The 20761-nt window shown below is 47.8% G+C and overlaps 1 protein-coding gene across 2 annotated transcripts in view; it reads right to left on the reverse strand.

The window, feature by feature from the left end:
- Positions 1–85: 85 nt before the first annotated feature.
- The window catches only part of RIOX2 (ribosomal oxygenase 2), a 32270-nt gene continuing 11594 nt past the window's right edge, over positions 86–20761 (reverse strand). Inside the window, exons 3-10 of one of the 2 annotated variants that reach the window (XM_052639851.1) lie at positions 20144–20263; positions 18935–19063; positions 8936–9039; positions 5599–5701; positions 4488–4653; positions 2588–2676; positions 1017–1100; positions 86–390 (exon numbers count right to left, since the gene is read on the reverse strand). In XM_052639851.1, the coding sequence (XP_052495811.1) occupies positions 232–390; positions 1017–1100; positions 2588–2676; positions 4488–4653; positions 5599–5701; positions 8936–9039; positions 18935–19063; positions 20144–20263 (954 nt within the window). In that variant the 3' untranslated portion in view covers positions 86–231. Of the gene's footprint in view, positions 391–1016; positions 1101–2587; positions 2677–4487; positions 4657–5598; positions 5702–8935; positions 9040–18934; positions 19064–20143; positions 20264–20761 lie in introns of both variants that reach the window. The other variant, XM_052639775.1, reaches the window with a different exon arrangement.

Here is a 20761-nt window from a genome sequence, read left to right on the forward strand (position 1 = left end):
TGGCTTTTGTCACTTTCTGGGACATTGAGTAATTTGCTGTTCCTCTATGTACATCTGTTTGTTCGTACATAATGGCCAAGTGATCACCTGTAAGAGGTAGATCTCGTTTTATTAAATACACAGGTAAGCAAAGTTACATTCATCGTGTCCGTGGCTCAAAGCAACAGGAGTCCCCAGCACACAAAGCTCTGCATTTTACATATGTATGCTACTAGTAAAGCAGCAACGGCACTAGACTACTTGGATTAAACATTCTGTCCAGAGGGATAACACCAGGTTTTGCTTCTCCTCATCTGTAGTCAGCTTCAGGTCCTTGACAGAAATAGCTGAACTGTTCCAAATTTGCTTTAGTGCATCCATATATGATAGGGGAAAGCGAAGTCCATGAGACTGAAAAAAGAGAAACCAGTCATTTAAGTGCCATTTTCCATAATTCTCAATGCATCATTACTGAGATCCTTCATAAGAATGAGACTTGTTACAGGTAAGCTATTTACAAAAACTACAAACTATAATTAGATAACTTATAAAAGTCAATGATTGATTCCCTTGTGAAAACTGACTTCATGAAAGGCCTATTAGTCATTTGGGGCTTCCCTGGCAGCCCAGTGGTTAAGACTCCACCTTCCAATGCAGGGGGCACTGTCTGATCCTACAGGCCATCGGGTGTGGCCCAAATTTTTTTTTTTTAATTGCAGAGAAACAGCCCCTACTTGCCAAATCAAAATATATTAGAATAAAAAGTCTTAAAAGAAATAGTCATTTGAAATGCTTCATATTTGTTACTTTACACCTCCCCTACAAGGCCACAGGTCCCATGCTATTGTCTTTTAAAGTGGGTACAGGTGTTTACATATTACAGACTTAACTCTCCCTGTGAAGGGCTGTCAATTTGTGAAATGTTAAGCCCACAATGTAGTCACAGAAAAGCCCATTACCCATACATCAAAGGTAATAGAGTCCTCCCACCAAGCACCAAACCACAGCAAAGACATGCATTCTGGGTTGGAACAAACCTCTGTTTCATTTCCCATCATGTGTGTGTCTCTCCTATTCTGTAAGGAATGATAGACGTAAACCATCCTCCCTTGAGCTTCATCCTTCAAAAAATAAAAAAAGCTGTCAACAACAAAATACTGACCACTGGGATGCTAGGAGGCTTTTCCAGTAGTATATAGGGCAATACCAAGAAAAATCTCAATGCCTCAGTGCTTAAGTGAAATTTATTGACTACTAAAGAATCTTCCTGGCAAAAAGTTGAGATATAAACATGTAGATACATAAATACAAGGTATAATGACTGTATTTTTCTTATAGTTCTCATAGATTACTATCTGTATGTAGCAAATAAGCACTTGTAAGTCATTTTTTAAAAAGGTAACAGCCCCTTCAGAAACCTTAATGAAAAAACCATTTCTATTTCAACTTACCAATGAAACATTCAAGTTTCTTCATTTAACCATACCTGCACTCTTTGTATATCAGAAAAATTTAATATTCCTAGGTATACATAAATTTTCAATTTATGAACACCACAGAGTAAATATTAATTCTAAATACCAGCCATGTGATCTATAAAAACCTTCCTTCCACTTACAGTAGGCTTCCCCTCCCTCTGTATCTGCCCTTCACAGGGAAGTTTACTTTCTCTTCCAGCGCCTTGAGTCATTCCTGGTCACCTCTTAGATGAGGATCAGACACACTGACCTAAAATAAATGCCTCCAACTAATTGATTATCAGAATAACTAGCTTTAAAAAAAAAAATGAGGCTGTGGGAGTATATAATCTCAAGGTTTCCATGTATGTTATAAAGTTTTCACCAAGTTTGGCCCTGATGGCTAGAACAGTCTGGTTATGGAGACATCCAGGTGCCCCTGACTCCCAACTTCGCCAGTCATTCATGGGCCCCTCCTGATCAGGAGGACCAGGGTGAAGCCACCAGGCATGGGAGAATTCCCAAGGGCTTTAGGGTTGTGCAGGGCACTTTCATAAAGGCAGAAGTCCCACACCAGAGGAAGTCCAGAAACCTATACTGATAATTTGGCAAAGGCAACCTAGCCGTAATTAGGAGGCAGAGACCAGACATTAATCGCTAATTAGGGGAAGAAGTGAGAAGGCAATACTCTTGCCTGGAAAATCCCATGGATGGAGGAGCCTGGTGGGCTGCAGTCTATGGGGTCGCTGAGTCAGACATGACTGAGCGACTTCACTTTTCACTTTCATGCACTAGAGAAGGAAATGGCAACCCACTCTAGTATTCTTGCCTGGAGAATCTGAGGGACGGGGGAGCCTGGTGGGCTGCTGTCTATGGGGTTGCACAGAGTTGGGCATGACTGAAGTGACTTAGCAGCAAGGGAAGCAGCAGAGTTCTGTGGGGCTAAGGACAAACCCTTAAATGCCCAACGGGCAGGAAACTTTGGAACCGGAGCAGTGAGATCTGAGCATAATCTGATCTAGAGCGATGGGACTGAACTGTGAGGAGGAAGATTCCCAGAGGAGGCGGGCAGGGCCACCTGTCAACCTGATAACCTGAGGCCTGTGATGGACATGCCTTGAGTGGAACCCTCTTCCCTTCCGGATACTCACGGATAGGTCCTGATTGGGTCCAACAGTGAGAACCACGTGGTCTCTAAACTGCAGTCTCACTGTGCTGTCCAACCCCGGAAGCTCTCCACCTAGAAAACCCAGAGAGAAAGCAGGTTCAACCCTGTTTGCAGGAGCAACTGTTCGGGAAAATTAGTTAACAACGTGCAGGTGAATCCAAACACGGGGCATCTGCTCCAACTCGGATATTCACAGTGATGTTAAAAATGCTGCTTACATCCCAGTGGACCTCATTCTTACACTGAAGACAGATGTCAACCAGATAAATAACAACAGAAGTTTCCAAGTTCATTAGAAGGCTGTCACCAGTACCCGGGGAGCACACACTATCACAGAACAGACTGGGCCACCCTGCCTTCTGCGCGGAACGCTCTCACCGCGCCAGTTTCTATGCCTGGCTTGCTCCACGTGTGGACTCTGAAAGGACTTCCTGAGCTCAAAGTGCACCATCCCTCCAATTACCAGTTTCATGACCATGGCGAATTATTCAGTCTAGGTAGGTCAAGTGCTGTGTCATAAAAAAAAGCCACCTAATAAAGTGCACAGAAACAACTCTCTTTCCTAGATTGGATTTAACTTAGTGAAAAAACAGCCACTACAAGAGACCAGCCTAACAGGGTGATCTGGTTGGAGACAGAGTTGAGGGAACTTAATATTGACAGTAAGGGCTAAGACAAGGAAAACTGGGACATAAGCTGATACTCAGAACTGAACTGCTCTCCTAAAGATTAAACCATGTGCTGGGAAAATTGCTGTTTTGAGTAGATGCATCAAAAACATATTCTAAACTCCTCCCCACCCCAGACTACAACAAACATGTACATAGAATGAATGTTAGAAGGGACCCTGTAGATTGTGTGTCTCACTGGTCCCCCACGCGTGATGGATACGGCTTTTTGAAAAGTTAGTGACAATGAGACTCTCCCTCTACCTGACCAAGAGAAGCAGCCTGAGAGCCAGCCTGGCACGCCCAGCTGTGTCTCCCTGTTCTGCTGAACACAGGCCATGCTAAAACACCCCAGCATTAAACACAGCCATGCTGTGACTAGGCGAGACAGAGAAAATCGAGACCGCTTCAACAGGCAAAAGGAAGAACACTGTCCAGACCACGGGACTGACCACACGTGCCCCTCTCCTGGCTAGCCTGAGGGACTGCTGCTGCCTTAGCAGTAGTCACTCCATACTCCTGCTACCAACCATATAACTAGGATTTACAGGAGGGAGACCCAATCCAAGAATTTCTATTTCTCAACAGCATCCAACCCAGAGCAAACCCCGACTTCCTGAACCCTCTTGAAATTACCTAACTCAAACCCAAATCCTAAAAATCCTTCCCTGCATTCCTTTTATTGAGATGTCTGCAGTCCCCAGCAGCGTGCTATCTCCGGTTACAAGTCAATAAACCCAGCTCTGTTAGACTACAGGAGCATGGTATAGTCTGTGCCCCAGAACACTGGTTATCACCATCCACCCAGCAGTCTGTCCACATCATGTGTAACTTAAACCTGTCCCAGTCACCTGGGACTTGGGGAAGGTCTGTGATGATCCTGCGAATTCTTACAGTGTACCTGCTGATGGCAGCGTTTTACCCATCCCTGAGCTCATTTCCAACAAGATTATTTCAGTGTTAAAGTTCTTGAAACTCCCTGCAGATGATGAATTGCAGAGGGGCCATAAATACATACTCATCACCCCAAACTACAGGGTTCTCATTCCCCATCAAGCAGCGTGTCCTGTCCAACCTCAACACACTAAGGACAGGCTCATGTTCACCCTGAAGTGCTTCATACTTCCCATCAGCTCAAAGAAGTGCACACCCAGAAAAACATCAAAATATCCCACATTAGCCCCTGACCACCTAGAAAAAAACAGCAAGCTCTACCTGGCACCACAAGCTCTGCTCTATCTCCCGTATAGTAAGGTGGGAGTCTGTTCATAGCGAAATCCTCCTTCATGTTTGGGGAATGCAGTTCTTTGGTGCCCTCCATCCGGTCTGCAAGCATCCTCAGAAAGCCACTTAATTTTGTTGCAACAGCTGTGCTTTCCACCTGCTGGAAACACAGAAGTGAGTCCTGGCCCAGACTGCAGCCACGCTCCTGCCCAGGCCCAGTCTCCAGAGTGCTGCAATGGGCACCACCACCCAGGACAAACACGGATCCACGCCACTCCCTTAAGGACAGCACCCCTTTATGTCCTCTTAACCACTGTTCCTCTGTAGCTGCCTACCGTTTGCAAAAAAAGATCAATTTTTAGCATTTTGCCTGGAAAGAGGGCTCCCTGGCAATATGGTGCAGTCTTGGCCTTGCCTTTTGAAGAAAAAAATCACTGTCTGAAGTAACCACTTCAGACCATGCAGGAACCTTTGCTCAACTCAGCCCTAATGCATCCACCATCTCAAAACCTGCCAACAGGGTAAAATCAGGGTGGACAGGAAAGCCAGGGAACACACTGAGGCCAGGCTCTCCAGTGTGGGAGAGCCTAACTTGGGATCGCACATGTGCTGAGGCTATAGTTCCTGAGCCATATTAGTTATTCAAATATCTACTCAGTCAGCGCTCCCAGGGCCCGCTGCTGCCACCCTGAAATACAGGAGGGGGCCATCTGCATACCACCACTGTTCCTTTGGGTTGCAAGTAATGTGCAGCACTCCATCTTTGCAAACCACCCAGCTCAGGAGGAGACGAGCTTGGCTCATGTAGAGAGAAGCCTTCTCATCAGTTAGGAGATAATATTCCAGGCATCCTCTCTATCAGGCAGCTCTTCCAGCCCTGCCAACTACAGGAGCGGTGGGTGGGACCAGGGAAAGCTACCAGTTCTTCACCCCTGGGATTGGGAAATAGTCACCGGGTGGTAGCAAAAGCTAACGGGGTCAAGGAGGTGGAGGGAAGTCAGGAGTAACTGATGATGAGAAGGACCCTTAGGGAGAAGGGTTCTGGGGTCCTGAGCAGGGAGCCGTGGCTGCCCCTCCCTCCCCACCTGCCTTTACTCCTTACCAGGAGCAGCTGCCGGGGGATGCCAGCCCGGAGTGCCACGTCTACCTTGGCGGTGTCAAACACAAGCCCTGAAACAGTGTCCAAAAGGAAATCTCCCCATGAACTGGAACACATGCCAAGTAAAAAAAAGAAAAAGAAAACAATGAAAGCATAAGACATGTGGAAAAAACACTGATTATAAAAGCCTCAAGCTACAAACTACCACACCAATCCCCCTGCCCTGAAAGAGTTCCAATAATATCACATCAGTTCAGTTCAGTTGCTCAGTCGTGTCCGACTCTTTGCACTCAGCATAAAAACTTAAGAGCATTATCAATCACAGGCTTCCCTTTCTACCCACCTCAGACACTCACATGCCAAGTTAAAGGTGGGAAGCTAGGCTTTATTCATGACTTATCTTAAATGTAAAGATACCAGAATTAATTAGACTGTCATAAGGTAGGAAGTTCAAAGGAACAATTTTTTTTTTAATGTTTTCAACTACATAACTGCCTTGACAGTTTTGCAGAAAAGTAACTCTCAATCATTAGAGGACCTAAAAAAATTTGTATGTGCAAAAAATCCAAAAAGCAATATATGTAGGGTAACATCAAGATCCTGGACTGTGCAGTTATCTGAACAGTTCAACATGACATTTTCCTTTGTTTCTTAGAAAAAGAGGGGCACTGTTCTCAGTAAAATATCCAACATCAACAATTTCAAAATGATTTATTTTGCAACTTGTTAAATTCCAATGATGGTTTTACTGGGGTAGAAGAGAGAAGCCAGATGCCAAAAATACCATTTCAGGACAAGCGTCAGTGTTCAGCTACCTCTGCTTTTTCTCCGGGGCGTTCAGAATCACTCGCTCCTAAATGTGTGGCACTGTAAGATGCACACGCTGTGGGGATGCTCTCTCTATAAACACTTCTGAGCTGCTCAAAATTTCCCTCTGTGTCACCAGCAGATTTCAAATTGCTGGCTACAGGCAAAATGGGAATTCCCAGTATGACTTTGGCCTCTCACTCTGTAAGCAAAATTAACACTTTTATGCTTACCTCCTGGAAGTGGCAGAGGAGGACAAGAGCCACGTGAGACACTTCCCCCCAGGCATCCACTCCCACCTGGTGGCCTCACGGGTTTCCAACAAAATGCTACACCCAGCCTCACACCTTTGACTGAACATAGACCTGGAGGACACACGTAGACCTCACCGCAGCGTGAAATGTTATCATCCTTTGAGGGGTCCCAGGTATAAGTCACATAGCAGTAGCTCACGGAGGTAAAGTGCAGTTATGACACTGAGCTCCGTGCTCTTCTAGGAGACTGGATCTTGGGCTGCAGTGTAGAAACAACACCTCTGGAGGGGTTCACCTTCATAAATCGGTCAGATCGACATGCCACTGTCTGAGAGAGCAGGCCCTAAATGCCATCCTTGAGAAGGCTTAGGGAAAGGCCAAATCTTCGCCCTGCCATAGTGCCTTAAGAAGTGCCAAGACCAAAGCACAGGACACCTCCGGGGAGCAACGGCCCTCACATCACACCTGTCCTGTTCTAGCAGCGCCCCCCTCGCCAGCAGGCACAAGTCAGCATCACAGTGCCCATCCTCAGCCGGGAGGCATCCTCTCTAACTCAGGCAGCTCTTCCAGCCCTGCCGACCGCAGGAGCGGTGGGTGGGACCAGGGAAAGTTACCAGTTCTTCACCCCTGGCACTGGGAAATAGTCACCTGGTGGTAGCAAAAGCTAACGGGGTCAAGGAGGTGGAGGGAAGTCAGAGAAGTAACTGATGATGCCTCATGACATGTCAATGTTGTGAGTAAATCAGGAACCGAGGAAGGAAAATGGAGTGAAAACCAAGGGAGCCAGAAAACCAGCTGATGGCTGCAAGAAAAACAAAAGAGAGGAAGAACTAGGGAACAACGACAGCAGCGACGGGACACCAGAGGACGGACGCTCACGTGGCTCAGCGACGTGGCTGCCAAGACCCAGAGCTGCTTCGGTCCAGAACGGGCTTCTGGCACAGCCTCCCCACGGCCCAGTTCCCACTGCCCGCTCCCTCAGTCGCCCTTGGAAACCTCGCTCTGCAAGGAACCCAACCATGGTGAGAAGGCATTTTATACAAGAGAAACCTAAAACAAGCTCTGCCTTCAGGCCAGACTCCCACTTAGTCCCTCCTGTCCCTTAAACACAGTGGTTCACTTCTCGCTGCAAAGCCAGAAGAGGAGGCAGAGGAATGCTTGCTTTCTTGTTGTGCAAGATACAGCTCTGAGGCTAGGAGGACCCACTGTTCCTCAGGCCTGGAATGTCCTGTCCCACTCTGACCTCCGGGCCCACCTCCACTTACTCATCCCCTGGGCTCCCTCAGTTTGGGTGTCAAATCATTGCGGAAGCTTCCGTGATGCCCCAGCTTAGCTAACCACACCCCTCTGTGCTCCCAGGGACTCCTCCGCAAAGCTGCAATGGGACATGACACTGTTTGGGAACTACACACCTGTCTCCCCTCCTTCCACCATGACCAGAGTATAAGTCCTCCCAAAGCCCCTTCAGTCCAGCGCCTACCATCCCAGCAACCACTACAAGGCCCAGGGCTTATGATGAATAAACCAGTGATGGGCGCTTTTAATGGGACCTGGACTAGCCAGGCCACTGCTATCAGGAAACCACGGGCAGGGCCGCTGCCGGGGTCCTGTCATGTGACAAGGCGCTCGCTGAACTGGAACGTGGTTTTAATTGGAACTGTTTTCAGCACATGTGCTTCTAGGACTCACTGTTCCAGACGTCCTTTCCAACTTTAATGAACTGTAAAAACTGGAAACCTTAAAAGAGACCCAGAGGTTTCCGTGATGCAGAGTTTCTGTTCAGGGTGATGACAATGTTTCGGAAACAGATAGTGGGGATGGCTGCACAACAGTGTGAATGCAATTAGCGTCACTGAACTGCACGCTTAAAAATGGTTTAAATGGTCTACGAATATTTTGCCACAATAAAAAAACTTTTCTAATGGAGTGAGTGGGTGGGTGGGGGTGGGAAGAGACTAGAAGTGCAGCCTGGCGTCACAGACACACCGCCACACCCACAGCGGTGCCCGTCTTCCCGATCCCGGGAGCCTGGATGTGGGCGACTCCCGGCGTTCCGTATGAGACGGGGTCATGACAGTTCAGGAGGAGGCCCAGACGAGAGGGTCAATGGCACAGGTGGGACACAGCAGGACTAGGAAGTCAGCAGGGATAGAGGAAGCCCTGGGGCTGGAGAAGCAGAAGCGATGCGACCACCTTTCTCACGCCTCCTGATCCTGGCCGCAGGCACCACAGCACGGAGCGGAGCTGTCGGCTATGCGAGGTCAGGGGCGAGTGCTTACCTCCTCTGGTAGGTGCTGATGGTCAAATGCGTGGAGTGGGCCAGCCCCTCGGGAGTGTCCGCCTGATGGATGGTCCCTCTGGGGAAGTACAGCAAGTCTCCAGGCTAGATGAGGACAAGGGGGAAGCGGTTAGTGGGGAAGGTGTCTTCTTGGTCCTCTGTAGAGGCTGTGAGTTCCAGTTCTGCGTTCTAGAAACCTCTGAGTGGTGACCAGGCAGTGGTCTGCGTGCTGGGCTCTATGGGGTCCACTGGTCAAGCTCTGCTGTGTCCGTGAGTCTGTTACCATGAACCCAATCCTGGAGAGGCTTCCAGTGCCTGAAGCCACTTTGTTTGTTTGTAAGCTGAGAACAGACACCTCTGAAACTAGCCCGGGATCAAGGTGAGAGCCTGTACCCGCCCTCCACATCCTTCAAAGGGGGTGGTGAGGAGGGACAGCTCTGGAGCTCACTGGCTGGGGATCCCAGCATGTTACTTAACCCCCCGAGGCCTCAGTTCCTTTATGTGTAAAAGGGAAGCAATTGCCCACATCTCACAGGATTACTGGAGTATTAAAGGAGACAACATAGCCAAAGCTCTTGGAGCAATGCTGAGCACGTGGCTATATTATAACTTTTATTTTACCCGCCATCCCATTACAGTCTGTGCAGTCTCCCAAGCAGGGCCCACATCCGTCCTGTATCCCAGGGCCTAACACACCTAAGCATCTGGCACATACGGGCTCAACGGATGTTCGAAAGAAGGGACGAAAACCCTGCGGCCCTGCATCTGAGAATGAGCACCAGACGCAACTACAGCCCACTCACCTCCTCAGGCAGGCGAGCCTCCCCACCCTGTCCGATTTTAAGAAAAGTATCTCCCCAAATCACTCCTGCCCTGGAGTCACCACCTCCCGCCTGATCCCACCCAGACAGAACATTCTGTACAGCAGAAAGGAGAAGAGAGGGGGGTGGGGGGGTCCTCAGAGTCACGTGTCTCCTCTCTGCAACCCAGGAGGTAGCCTGGCTCCCTGGCTACAACCAGGGGCCCTGGAGGACGAGCTCAGGAAACATCACGAGAGAGATTTTTTATTTTAATGCTAAGATTTGCCTTAAAGCAGTAAACAGTATACAATTATGATGTGTTCATAGGAGCGATCTTGCCCGGAATCACACCAACCTGACAGGGAAACCAGTCTTTCCAGTGAATCAATACATCGCTCATAACTGCAGCTCTCACCTGTGAGTCTGAGTGCCTGCCCTGTGACGGAGGCCCTCACATCTATAGCTCATCCATCTGTTTATTTATTCATCCCACAAACACCTGACCAACCCTTCCCCACTCACCCCGCCCACGCCAGACACCAGCCTAGGTGCCAGGCAGAGAGCACTGAACCAAAGAAAGCCCTGCCCTGATGGAACATGTTCCAGAGAAACCGACAAGCATTTGAGAAGGGAGGAGAGACACCAGCAACGAAGATATTCGAGTGGGGGCAAGAGGGATAAAAGAAAGCTGCAAATAAACAATGTTGAGTGGTGGTGAATGCAAAGACACAGTGAGGAGAATGATGCTGATGTAAGTCAGGGTGGGTGTGTCGCGGTAAGAGGTGCTATTTTAGCCACTCTGCTAAGGTGACACTTCAGTAGAGATTTCAGGAAGTGAGCAAGCCAGATGGAGAAGAATCCGCCTGCAATGCGAGAGACCTGGGTTCAATCCCTGGGTCAGGAAGATCCCCTGGAGGTGGGCATGGCAACCCACTCCAGAAATCTCACCTGAAGAATCCCCATGGACAGAGGAGCCTGGCAGGCAGAGAGTCGGACACGACTGAGTGACTAAGCACAGCACAGCCATGCAGTGTCCTGGGGAGAAAGGCTTCCCGGGGGAGGGAAGAGCAGGTGCAAAGGTCCTGCAGCCGGCATGTGCCTGGCAGGTTGAGGGGTGCCGGTGTGGCAGGAAGGCCGTGAGTGAAGCTGGGGATGATGGAAGGTGAGGTGCGCAGGCAGCAGAGGGGTTGGATTACAGGGCCCTCTGGACCAGTTCAAGGACTTCGGCTTTTTTCTGGGTTTAACGAAGTCACTGGAGGTCTGGGCAAAGGGTTCACAGGATCCCAAAAGGATCACCATGGCTGTTATGTCAAAAAAGTCTGCAAAAGGAACACTAGATAGGAGGCTTTTGTATAAATCTGTGTCCAAGGACTTTTCCCCAAACAAGAAGAATGGGGACACATGTGCAGGGATGAGACTCTGGTTTGGGTGAAACTGCTTTATCTTTCCAGGGGGAGGCATTAAGTAGGTAGCTGAATTATAAGTCTAAAGTTTAGATGTGGGCTGGAGAGCTAACACAGCATTGAAAACACATCAGTGTGGAAGGTATTTGAAACCTTGGGAAGGAATCGCTCACTGATCAAAGGAGTCCAGGAAACAAGCCCCGCACCCCAGCTTACAGAAGCAGGAAGACTGAGGACATAACAGCAAAGGAGGACGAAAAAGACAGTAAGGTGGAGAGGGAACCAAGGGACAATCACGTCCTGGAAGCCAGTGGAGCAGGTGGCGGTGGTCCACTGAGCCAAATGCCGATGCCACGCAGACTACGGTGGGGCCAGAGCTGACTGCAGTGGCTGATGGTGTGGAGGCGGCCTTCGGAGTAGTTCCAGGGGAACAACGGCCGAGAGAGCCTGCTGGAAACGGTTCCCAAGAGTGGGAGAGAAGAGGAGATAAAGATAGGGCATGGTGGCAGGGTCTCCAGGAATATCCACACTCTAACCTCTGGCATCTGTGAAGATTTAGGTTACATGGCCACAATTAATTAAGGCTGCTGACCGGGGGGGATTATTCTGAATTATCCAGGCAGGCCCAGCCTAATCACAAGTCAAAGAGGGTATTGGAAGAGAGGACCAGAGAGAGGGCAGCATGAGAAAGACCAAGCTCCATGTCGCGTGGAAGGGGCCATGAGCCGAGGACTATGAACTACCTCCAGAGGCTGGAAAAGGCAAGGGCAGAATTCTTCCCTAGAGCCTCCAGAACACAGTCCTGCTGACACCTTGATTTCAGCCAGTGAAACCCCTCAGGGACCTGTGAACCACAGAACCGCAAGATAATAAAGTTTGTGGTGTTCGTCACTGAGACTGTGCTAATTTGATAGGCAGCAATATACTGACATATAGCCATTGCTTTCAAACAATTTCACTGTAAAAGAAGCATCAAAGTAGCATTTTTAAATATTTACCACCTATAAGATAAACATAATGATCTCCAGTTTAATAAAAAAACTGACACAGAGACCAAGATCCTGCCCAAGGCCATGCAGCTCACAAGTGCCAGCAGCTGGATTCAAACCCAGCTTTGTCAGATCCCCAAGCCACAGAGATGTGTTTCCATTACGGGGGTTCTTCACCCCAAGACCCCAGGTTTGGCAGAAGGACCGTTCAGGCTGCCACCTGCGTAGGAAGGAGAGGGGTGAGGAGGGCTCCAGGCCTCTCACGGTAGCCCCCAAGCCCACCCCCTCCCAGGGCGACTCAGCCCTTCAGTTTCACATACTGGGCATTTACACAAGACACCACTTGAAGAGTTAGTTCCACGGATTAAACACTCAACAGACTTACAACTTGAGGATTTCTGCAAGACACAATGCTATCTTTCTCCTTTCAGGAGACCCAGGGCTTCTCACTGTGAGCTGTGATCCAGGTGGGTGTGAAGAGTGGGCACGGCTCCACCTTCAAGTCCCACACCCTCCAGGACCACCATGGAGCCCGACCTTCTCAGGCAGGGCAAGTAGCCAGATGTCAGTCTGAGTCACGCAGCCCTGGCCTCAGAGACCATGGATGGCTTAGTCTTGGCTTAAAAATAATCGACCAAGCGCAGGGCTGACAAACTCTTTCTGTGAAGGGTCAGAAAGTAAATATCTGTGGTTTGTGGGCCGCATGGTCCCTGTGGCAACTAGTTGACTCTGCCAGTATAATATGAACGCGGCCACAGACAGTGCCCAGGAATGGTCGTGGCTGTGTTCCCATACACTTTATATACAAAAGCAGGCAGCAGGCTCAGTTTTTGGCCCATGGGCCATACTTTGCTAACTGCTGACCAAGAGCACAAAACAATGAAGAAAGATACCTTGATTGTTGTATTTATTCAAGTCCCCTATCACATAACAGAAGAAATAAGATGGCGGAGCAGAAGGACGTGTGCTCATCTTCTGCTGTGAGAACACCAAAATCACAACTAGCTGCTGAACAAGCATCAACAGGAGAATGCTGGAACCCACTAGAAAAAGATAACCCAGGTGCAAGGGCAAAGGAGAAGCTGCAATAAGACAGCAGGAGAGGCGTAATCACATTTAAAATCAAACTTCATACCTGCCAGAAACGCTTGGAGGGCACAAATAAAACCTTGTGCGCACCAGGACCCAGTGAAAGGAGCAATGACCCCGTAAGAGACTTAACCAGACCCGCCTTTGAGTGTTTGAGGGTCTCCTGCAGAGGCATGGGTCAACAGTGGCCTGTGCAGGAACAGCGGTTCTGGCTGCAGCAGACCTGGGAGGCAAGGCGTAGGGCTTAAGTCCTCTTGGATGAGGCTGCCACTAGCCCCACCACAGAGCCGCCAGGTGGGCAATCCACAAACTGGAGAAAAATTATACCAAAGAAGTTCTCACACTGTTGAGAAAGTTCTAGGCTCCACAGAAGATTTCCCAACGTGGGATCCAGCAAAGGGACTGAGAATTCGCAGGGAATCTGACTTTCAAGGTCATCAGGATTTGATTACAGAACTTCTACAGAACTGGGGAAACAGACTCTTGGAGGGCACAACAAGACCTTGTGCATACCAGGCCCCAGGGAAAGGAGCAGTGAAGCCACAAGACACTGAGCCAGACCTGCCTTTGACGGTTTGAGGGTCTCCTGTGGACACATGGGTCAACAGTGACCTGCACGAGGACAGAGGCACTGACAGCAGCAAGGTGCAAATTTGTTGTAGCAGAAAAGAATAGCGAGAAGAGACAAGAAACCTTCCTCAGTGATCAGCACAAAGAAATAGAGGAAACCAACAGAATGGGAAAGACTAGAGATCTCTTCAAGAAAATTAGAGATACCAAGGGAAAATTTCGCTCGATAAAGGACAGAAATGGTATGGACCTAACAGAAGCAAATGATATTAAGAAGAGGTGGCAAGAATACAAAGAAGAACCAACAGTTAGAATAGGACATGGAACAACAGACTGGTTCCAAATAGGGAAAGGAGTACGTCAAGGCTGTATATTGTCACTCGGCTTATTTAACTTAAATGCAGAGTACATCATGCGAAATGCCGGGCTGGATGAAGCACAAGCTAGAATCAAGATTGCCAGGAGAAATATCAATAACCTCAGATATGCAGACAACACCACCCTTAAGGCAGAAAGCAAAGCAGAACTAAAGACTCTCTTGATGAAAGTGAAAGAGGAAAGTGAAAAAGTTGGCTTGAGGTTCAACATTCAGAAAACTAAGATCATGGCATCTGGTCCCATCACTTCATGGAAAATAGATGGAGAAACAATGCAAACAGTGACACACTTTATTTTCTTGGGCTCCAAAATCACTGCAGATGGTGACTGAAGCCATGAAATTAAAAGATGTTTGCTCCTTGGAAAAAAAGCTATGACCAACCTAAATAGCATGTTAAAAAACAGAGACACTACTTTATCAACAAAGACCCATCTAGTCAAGGCTATGGTTTTTCCAGTAGTCATGTATGGAGGTAAGAGTTGGACTATAAAGAAAGCTGAGCACCAAAGAATTGATGCTTTTGAACTGTGGTATTGGAGAAGACTCTTGAGAGACCCTTAGACTGCAAGGAGATCCAACCAGTCAATCCTAAAGGAAATCAGTCCTGAATATTCTCTGGAAGGACTGATGCTGAAGCTCCAATACTCTGGCCACCTGATGTGAAGCAGTGACTCACTGGAAAAGATCCTGATTCTGGGAAAGATTGAAGGGGATGACAGACGATGAGATGGTTGGATGGCATCACCGACATGTCCATCACTCAATGGACATGAGTTTGAGTAAGCTCTGGGAGATGATGATGGACAGGGAAGCCTGGTGTGCTGCAGTCCACGGGGTCACAAAGAGTGGGACAGGACTGAGTGACTGAACTGAAATCCTTTTGGAAGAGGTTGCCATTACTGCCATTACCCTACCCTAGTTGGCCTCAGGCCAAACTACAGGGAGGGAACACAGCCCCGCCCATTGAAAATTGGATTAAAGAGTCACTGAGGATGGCCTCACCCACCAGAGCAAGACCCAGATTCTCCCACAGCCAGTCCCTCCCATCAGGAAGCTTCCACAAGCCTCTCATCCTTATCTATCAGAGGGGAGACAGAATAAAAACCACAATCAGAGAAAACTAACCAAACTGATCACATGGACCACAGCCTTGTCTAACTCAATGAAACTGTGAGCCATGCTGTGTAGGGCCATGCAAGACCCAGGTCATGGTGGAGAGTTCTGACAAAACGTGGTCCACTGGAGAAGAGAATGGCAGACCACCCCAGTATTTTTGCCTTGAGACCCCCATGAACAGTATGAAAAGGCAAAAAAATACAACACTGAAAGATGAAACCCCCAGGTCGGTAGGTGCCCAATATGCTACTGGAAAAGAGTGGAGAAATTTCAGACTTAAATTGAAGAAAGTAGGGAAAACCACTAGGTCATTCAGGTATGACCTAAATCAAATCCCTTACAATTATACAGTGCAAGTGACAAATAGATTCAAGGGATTAGATTTAGGTCATACCTGAATGGACAGAGTGCCTGAAGAACCATGGACAGAAATTTGTAATATTGTACAGGAGCCAGTGATCAAAACCATCCTCAAGAAAAAGAAATACAGAAAGGCAAAATGGTTCTCTGAGGAGGTCTTACAAATAGCTGAGAAAAGAAGACAAGCAAAAAGCAGGGGAGAAAAGGAAAAAAACTCTGAATGCAGAGTTCCAAAGAATAGCAAGGTGAGATAAGAAAGCCTTCCTCAGAGATCAAAGCAAAGAAACAGAGGAAAACAAGACAATGGGAAAAACTAGAGATCTCTTCAAGAAAATCAGAGATACCAAGGGAACATTTCATGCAAAGAGGGGCACAATAAAGCACAGAAACAGTATGGACCTAACAGAAGCAGAAGATATTAAGAAGTGGCAAGAATACATGAAAAAACTGTTCAAAAAAGGTCTTAATGACCCAGATAAGCACGATGATATGATTACTCACCTACAGCCAGACATTCTGGCGTGTGAAGTGAGGTGGGCCTTAGGAAACATGACTATGAACAAAGCTAGTGGAGGTGATGGAATTCCAGTTGAGCTATTTCAAGTCCTAAAAGATGATGCTGTCAAAGTGCTTCACTCAATATGCCAGCAAATTTGGAAAACTCAGCAGTGGCCATGGGACTGGAAAAGGTCAGCTTTCATTCCAATCCCAAAGAAAGGCAATGCCAATGAATATTCAAACTACTGCACAACTGCACTCATAAGCTAACAAGGTAATGGTCAAAATCATTCACACTAGGCTTCAACAGTACATGAACTGAGAACTTCCAGATGTACAAGGTGGATTTAGAAAAGGCAGAGGAACCAGAGATCAAACTGCCAACTTTTGCTGGATCATTGAAAAAGCAAAGGAATTCCATAAAACATCTACTTCTACTTCATTCACTACACTAAAGCCTTTGGCTGTGTGGATCACAACAAACTGCAAAATTCTTAAGGAGATGGGAATACCAGACATTCCCTGCCTCCTAAAAAATTTGTATGCAGGTCAAGAAGCAACAGTTAGAAGTGGACATGGAATAATGAACTGGTTCAAAATTGGGAAAGGAATATGTCAAGGTTATATATTGCCACTCGGCTTATTTAACTTACATGTAGAGTACATCATGCGAAATGCCAGGCTGGATGAGGTTTAAGCTGGAATCAAGATTTCCGGGAGAAATATCAATAACCTCAGATATGCAGATGACACCATCCTTATGGCAGGAAGTGAAGGGGAACTAAATAGCCTCTTGATGAAGGTGAAAGAGGAGAGTGAAAAAGCTGGCATAAAACTCAACATTCAAAAAACTGAGATCATGGCATCTGATACCATCACTTCATGGCAAACAGATGGGGAAACAACGGAAACAGTGACAGACTTTATTTTCTTGGGTTCCAAAATCACTGTGGATGGTGACTGCAGTCATGAAATTACAAGATGCCTACTCCTTGGAAGAAAAGCTATGATCAACCTAGACAGCGTATTAAAAAGGAGAGACATCACTTTGCCAACAAAGGTTCGTATAGTTAAAGCTATGGTTTTTCCAGTAGTCTTGTACAGATATGAGAGTTGGATCATAAAGAAGGCTGAGCACTGAAGAATTGATGCTTTTGAACTGCAGTGCTGGAGAAAGACTCTTGAGAGTCCCTTGGACTGCAAGGAGATCCAACCAGTCCATCCTGAAGGAAATCAACCCTGAATATTCATTGGAAGGACTGATGCTGAAGCTCCAATACTTTGGCCACCTGATGTGAACAGCTGACTCATTGGAAAAGACCCTAATGCTGGGAAAGATAAAAGACAGAGGAGAAGGGGACAACAGAGCATGAGAGGATGAGAAGGTTGGACGGCAACATCGACTCAATGGACCTGAGTGTGAGCAAACTCAAGAGAGAGCAAAGGAGAGGAGGCCTGGTATGCTGCAGTTCATGGAGTCGCAAAGAATCAGACAAGACTGACCGACTGAACAACAACAACACAAACAGGGAGTTTTTCCCAGTTATGGCATGCAGGCAGAGATTTTAATAACAAGAAGCCACAAGGCACTGAGTAAGAATCAGAGGGGCTTCCCTGGTGGCAAAATGGTTAAGAATTTGCCTGCCAAAGCAAGGGACACGGTTTCAATCCCTGTGTCAAGACCATATATACTGTCACTCTGCTTATTTAACACATATGCAGAGTACATCATGCAAAATGCCAGGCTGGATGAAGCTCAAGCTGGAATCAATCCCACATTCTGCAAGGCAACTAAGCTCATGCACCGCGACTGAGCTCACGGGCTCCAGCACCGAAGCCTGCGCGCCTGGAGCCCAAGCTCCGCAACAAGAGAAGCCGCTGCAACAAGAAGCCCGTGCGCTGCAAGGAGGGAGTAGCCCCTACTCACTGGGACTAGACACAGCCAGCACAGAGTAACGAAGACCCAGTGCAGCCGGAAATACATAATATGAAAAGAAAAAAATTAGGTACTAAGTGTAATTTCAAGATGTAAGAAATACAAGAACGACCATATACCAAGTCCACCAGTCTGGTTAAAATCTTTGGAATGCTTTAAATTAACTATTATCTTATTACCACTGAAGGAAATTAAATGTTGTTGAAATTATAGGAAAAGGTGTAAAACTGAGTTACACAGCTATTCTTATCCTAGACTTTGTTCTCAACAACCTGACGTGCTGGGGACTGGCTGTGATCCCACCCAGCTAACCGCTCAAGGACACACTTTCTCAGCAGCAAGATACCAGCGAACCGGCACATGCTCGGGCCGCCTGGTTTTCTGGGGAAGGTCCCCTCAAGAGCCTTCATGATGACTCTTCTGACAACTACATGCGGGAGGAAGGGGGTGCAGAGGGCCTACTGCAGTCAGGAGGCAAAGGGGGCGCCCAGATTTTACCAGCAAGAAAAACTGAGGGGTCGCTGACCGTGCTCTCCTCAAGCAACCTACCATCCAGCGGTGACCACTGCCTTAGATCTGGCGAAGCGGCCCAAGGCCATGCCTTCCATGACTCACTCCAGAAAAGTCAGTGGTTACCGTATTCATAGTTCATTCCTTTTGGACTCAGAGAGCATACGGAGACGTTTCCTCAGCTCACATCTGCAAGTACAAAGGACCAGGTCTCCCTCCAAGGCACCCCCACGAGGGGCCGCCTGGAATGGGAGCCACCTGCCCCCAACCTCCTGGACACATTCTCGGGGGACGGTTATACAAGCGCAAACCTCAAACCACCCCTGGCGCGCACACTGGCAGGCCCGTACCTTGAGTGTGAACTCGTGTGTGGGCCTCCCGATCCTGTCCTCGGCCTCCACGCTGTACTCCCGCGCCAGAGGCACCGTCGGCTGGTACAGGCGCCAGTGTTTCTCTCCCTCCAGCTGCAGGATGAACACCTACAGGGAGCACAGGACTCCAAGAGTGTCAGAGAGCCTCCTCACTGGGTGCTGGCCCTCTCAGGGCTTAAACGAATCACAACTTTGATATGAAAAATAAAAATAAAGGATCACAGATACACCTCGCTCCACACTTAAAAGCTGCCACCACTGGCACTCACTTTTTAAAAACAGGTGACCGTAAACTCTGACACTGGAAGGCTGCTCATTCTTTTCACTTCTCTAAAAGCCTCACTGAGTTCTTTCTATCCCACTATTCATTCCTCTAAATCTTCCATCAGACAGAGGGAAGCCCATGTTCTGAGGGAAAAGCCAAGCTTCAGATATTACTGAGTGTCCAAACCCCTGAAGATGATCCCTGGCACACAGGAAAATGTCAAGTTTTTATTCTTCATTCAGCGAAAGATATTTTAAAGTCCTGTTAGAAATATTAAAGAAAAAAAAAAAAACTTTTGGAAAATGTATTGATATCAAATTGCTCTCAAGAGGAAAAAAAGAGGTTTTTATTTCCTACTATCTCTGTGTTCACAGAATGTATCAGTACAAAAATAAAACTACGACATACCTAAGCCCAACAGTTAACTTTTTTTGGCAGCCACATGAGAGTGAAATCAACATTCGTCAAGGCGCCAGTGCTTAAGCGAAACCATGACCTTCATTTAAGCTGCCCCAAGATTTTCACAAATGGAAAAAAGCATATATTTTTGGCAGCTACAGAAAAAGGACAAAATAAAAGCAGATGTATGGAATACTTGTGACCTCACCTTTTTAAACTGTGAAATTAAAGAAAAAAAATCCAATCATACTTCTCTGTAGAAAATTCAATCAATACATGTTTTGGAGGAATGTGCAGCTCTTTATATTAGTAAATAAACAATCTCTCCCCTTTCCAAAGGAGCAGGAAACCAGTTCAGTGGGGTTAATTTTGGTCCAACATCCTGGTGAGGGAGGTCAAGCTCTCCGGAGCCCGCACAGGAAGAGTGGGCCCGGACCTGACCGACAGCTCAACCCCGACAAGCCCACCTTCCTGGGCTGGCGGCCACTCCCTCCTCCCGCGGCCGGGCAGATCCCCCCTCTCACCTCGACATCATCGTAGTGGGGCGGCAGGCCCTGGGCTCCGGCCGGGGTGATGTACACGTTGGAGCCAACCAAGGAGCCGAAGTAGCACTCCAGCTTCTCCTGGATCCTCCAGAGCTCATCCTTAAGAGACAACAGTGGAGAGACGAGGAGAGAGAAATACATCAGAAGTAAGGAACCTGTTCTTATTCGGTGCAGCAAGTCTTTACTGCACAGCTATTATGCTCTGTGCTAAGTCACTTCAGTCATGTCCGACTCTTTGTGACCCTATGGACAAGCCCGCCAGGCTCCTCTGTCCAAGGGATTTTCCAGGCAAGAATACTGGAGTGGGTTGCCATGCCCTCCTCCAGAGGATCTTCCTCACCCAGGGATCAAACCCTTCCCTCTTACGTCTCCTGCACCGGCAGGTGGGTTCTTTACCGCTAGCGCCACCTGGAAGCCCAGATGCTGGGAATTCAGCAGTGACTGAACCTGCACCTCTACTCTCAGGGACCTTCTGTCCCAAGCATGGACAGGAGGAGGTGACAGGGAGCCACGAAGGATTTCAAGCCAGACAATGACACAACCCATTCATACTTACAAAAGGTCAGTCTGACTACGATGTGGAGGAGACTGGACTGT

Source organism: Budorcas taxicolor, chromosome 1 (genome assembly GCF_023091745.1).
Source record: "Budorcas taxicolor isolate Tak-1 chromosome 1, Takin1.1, whole genome shotgun sequence".
Taxonomy (NCBI): domain Eukaryota; kingdom Metazoa; phylum Chordata; class Mammalia; order Artiodactyla; family Bovidae; genus Budorcas; species Budorcas taxicolor.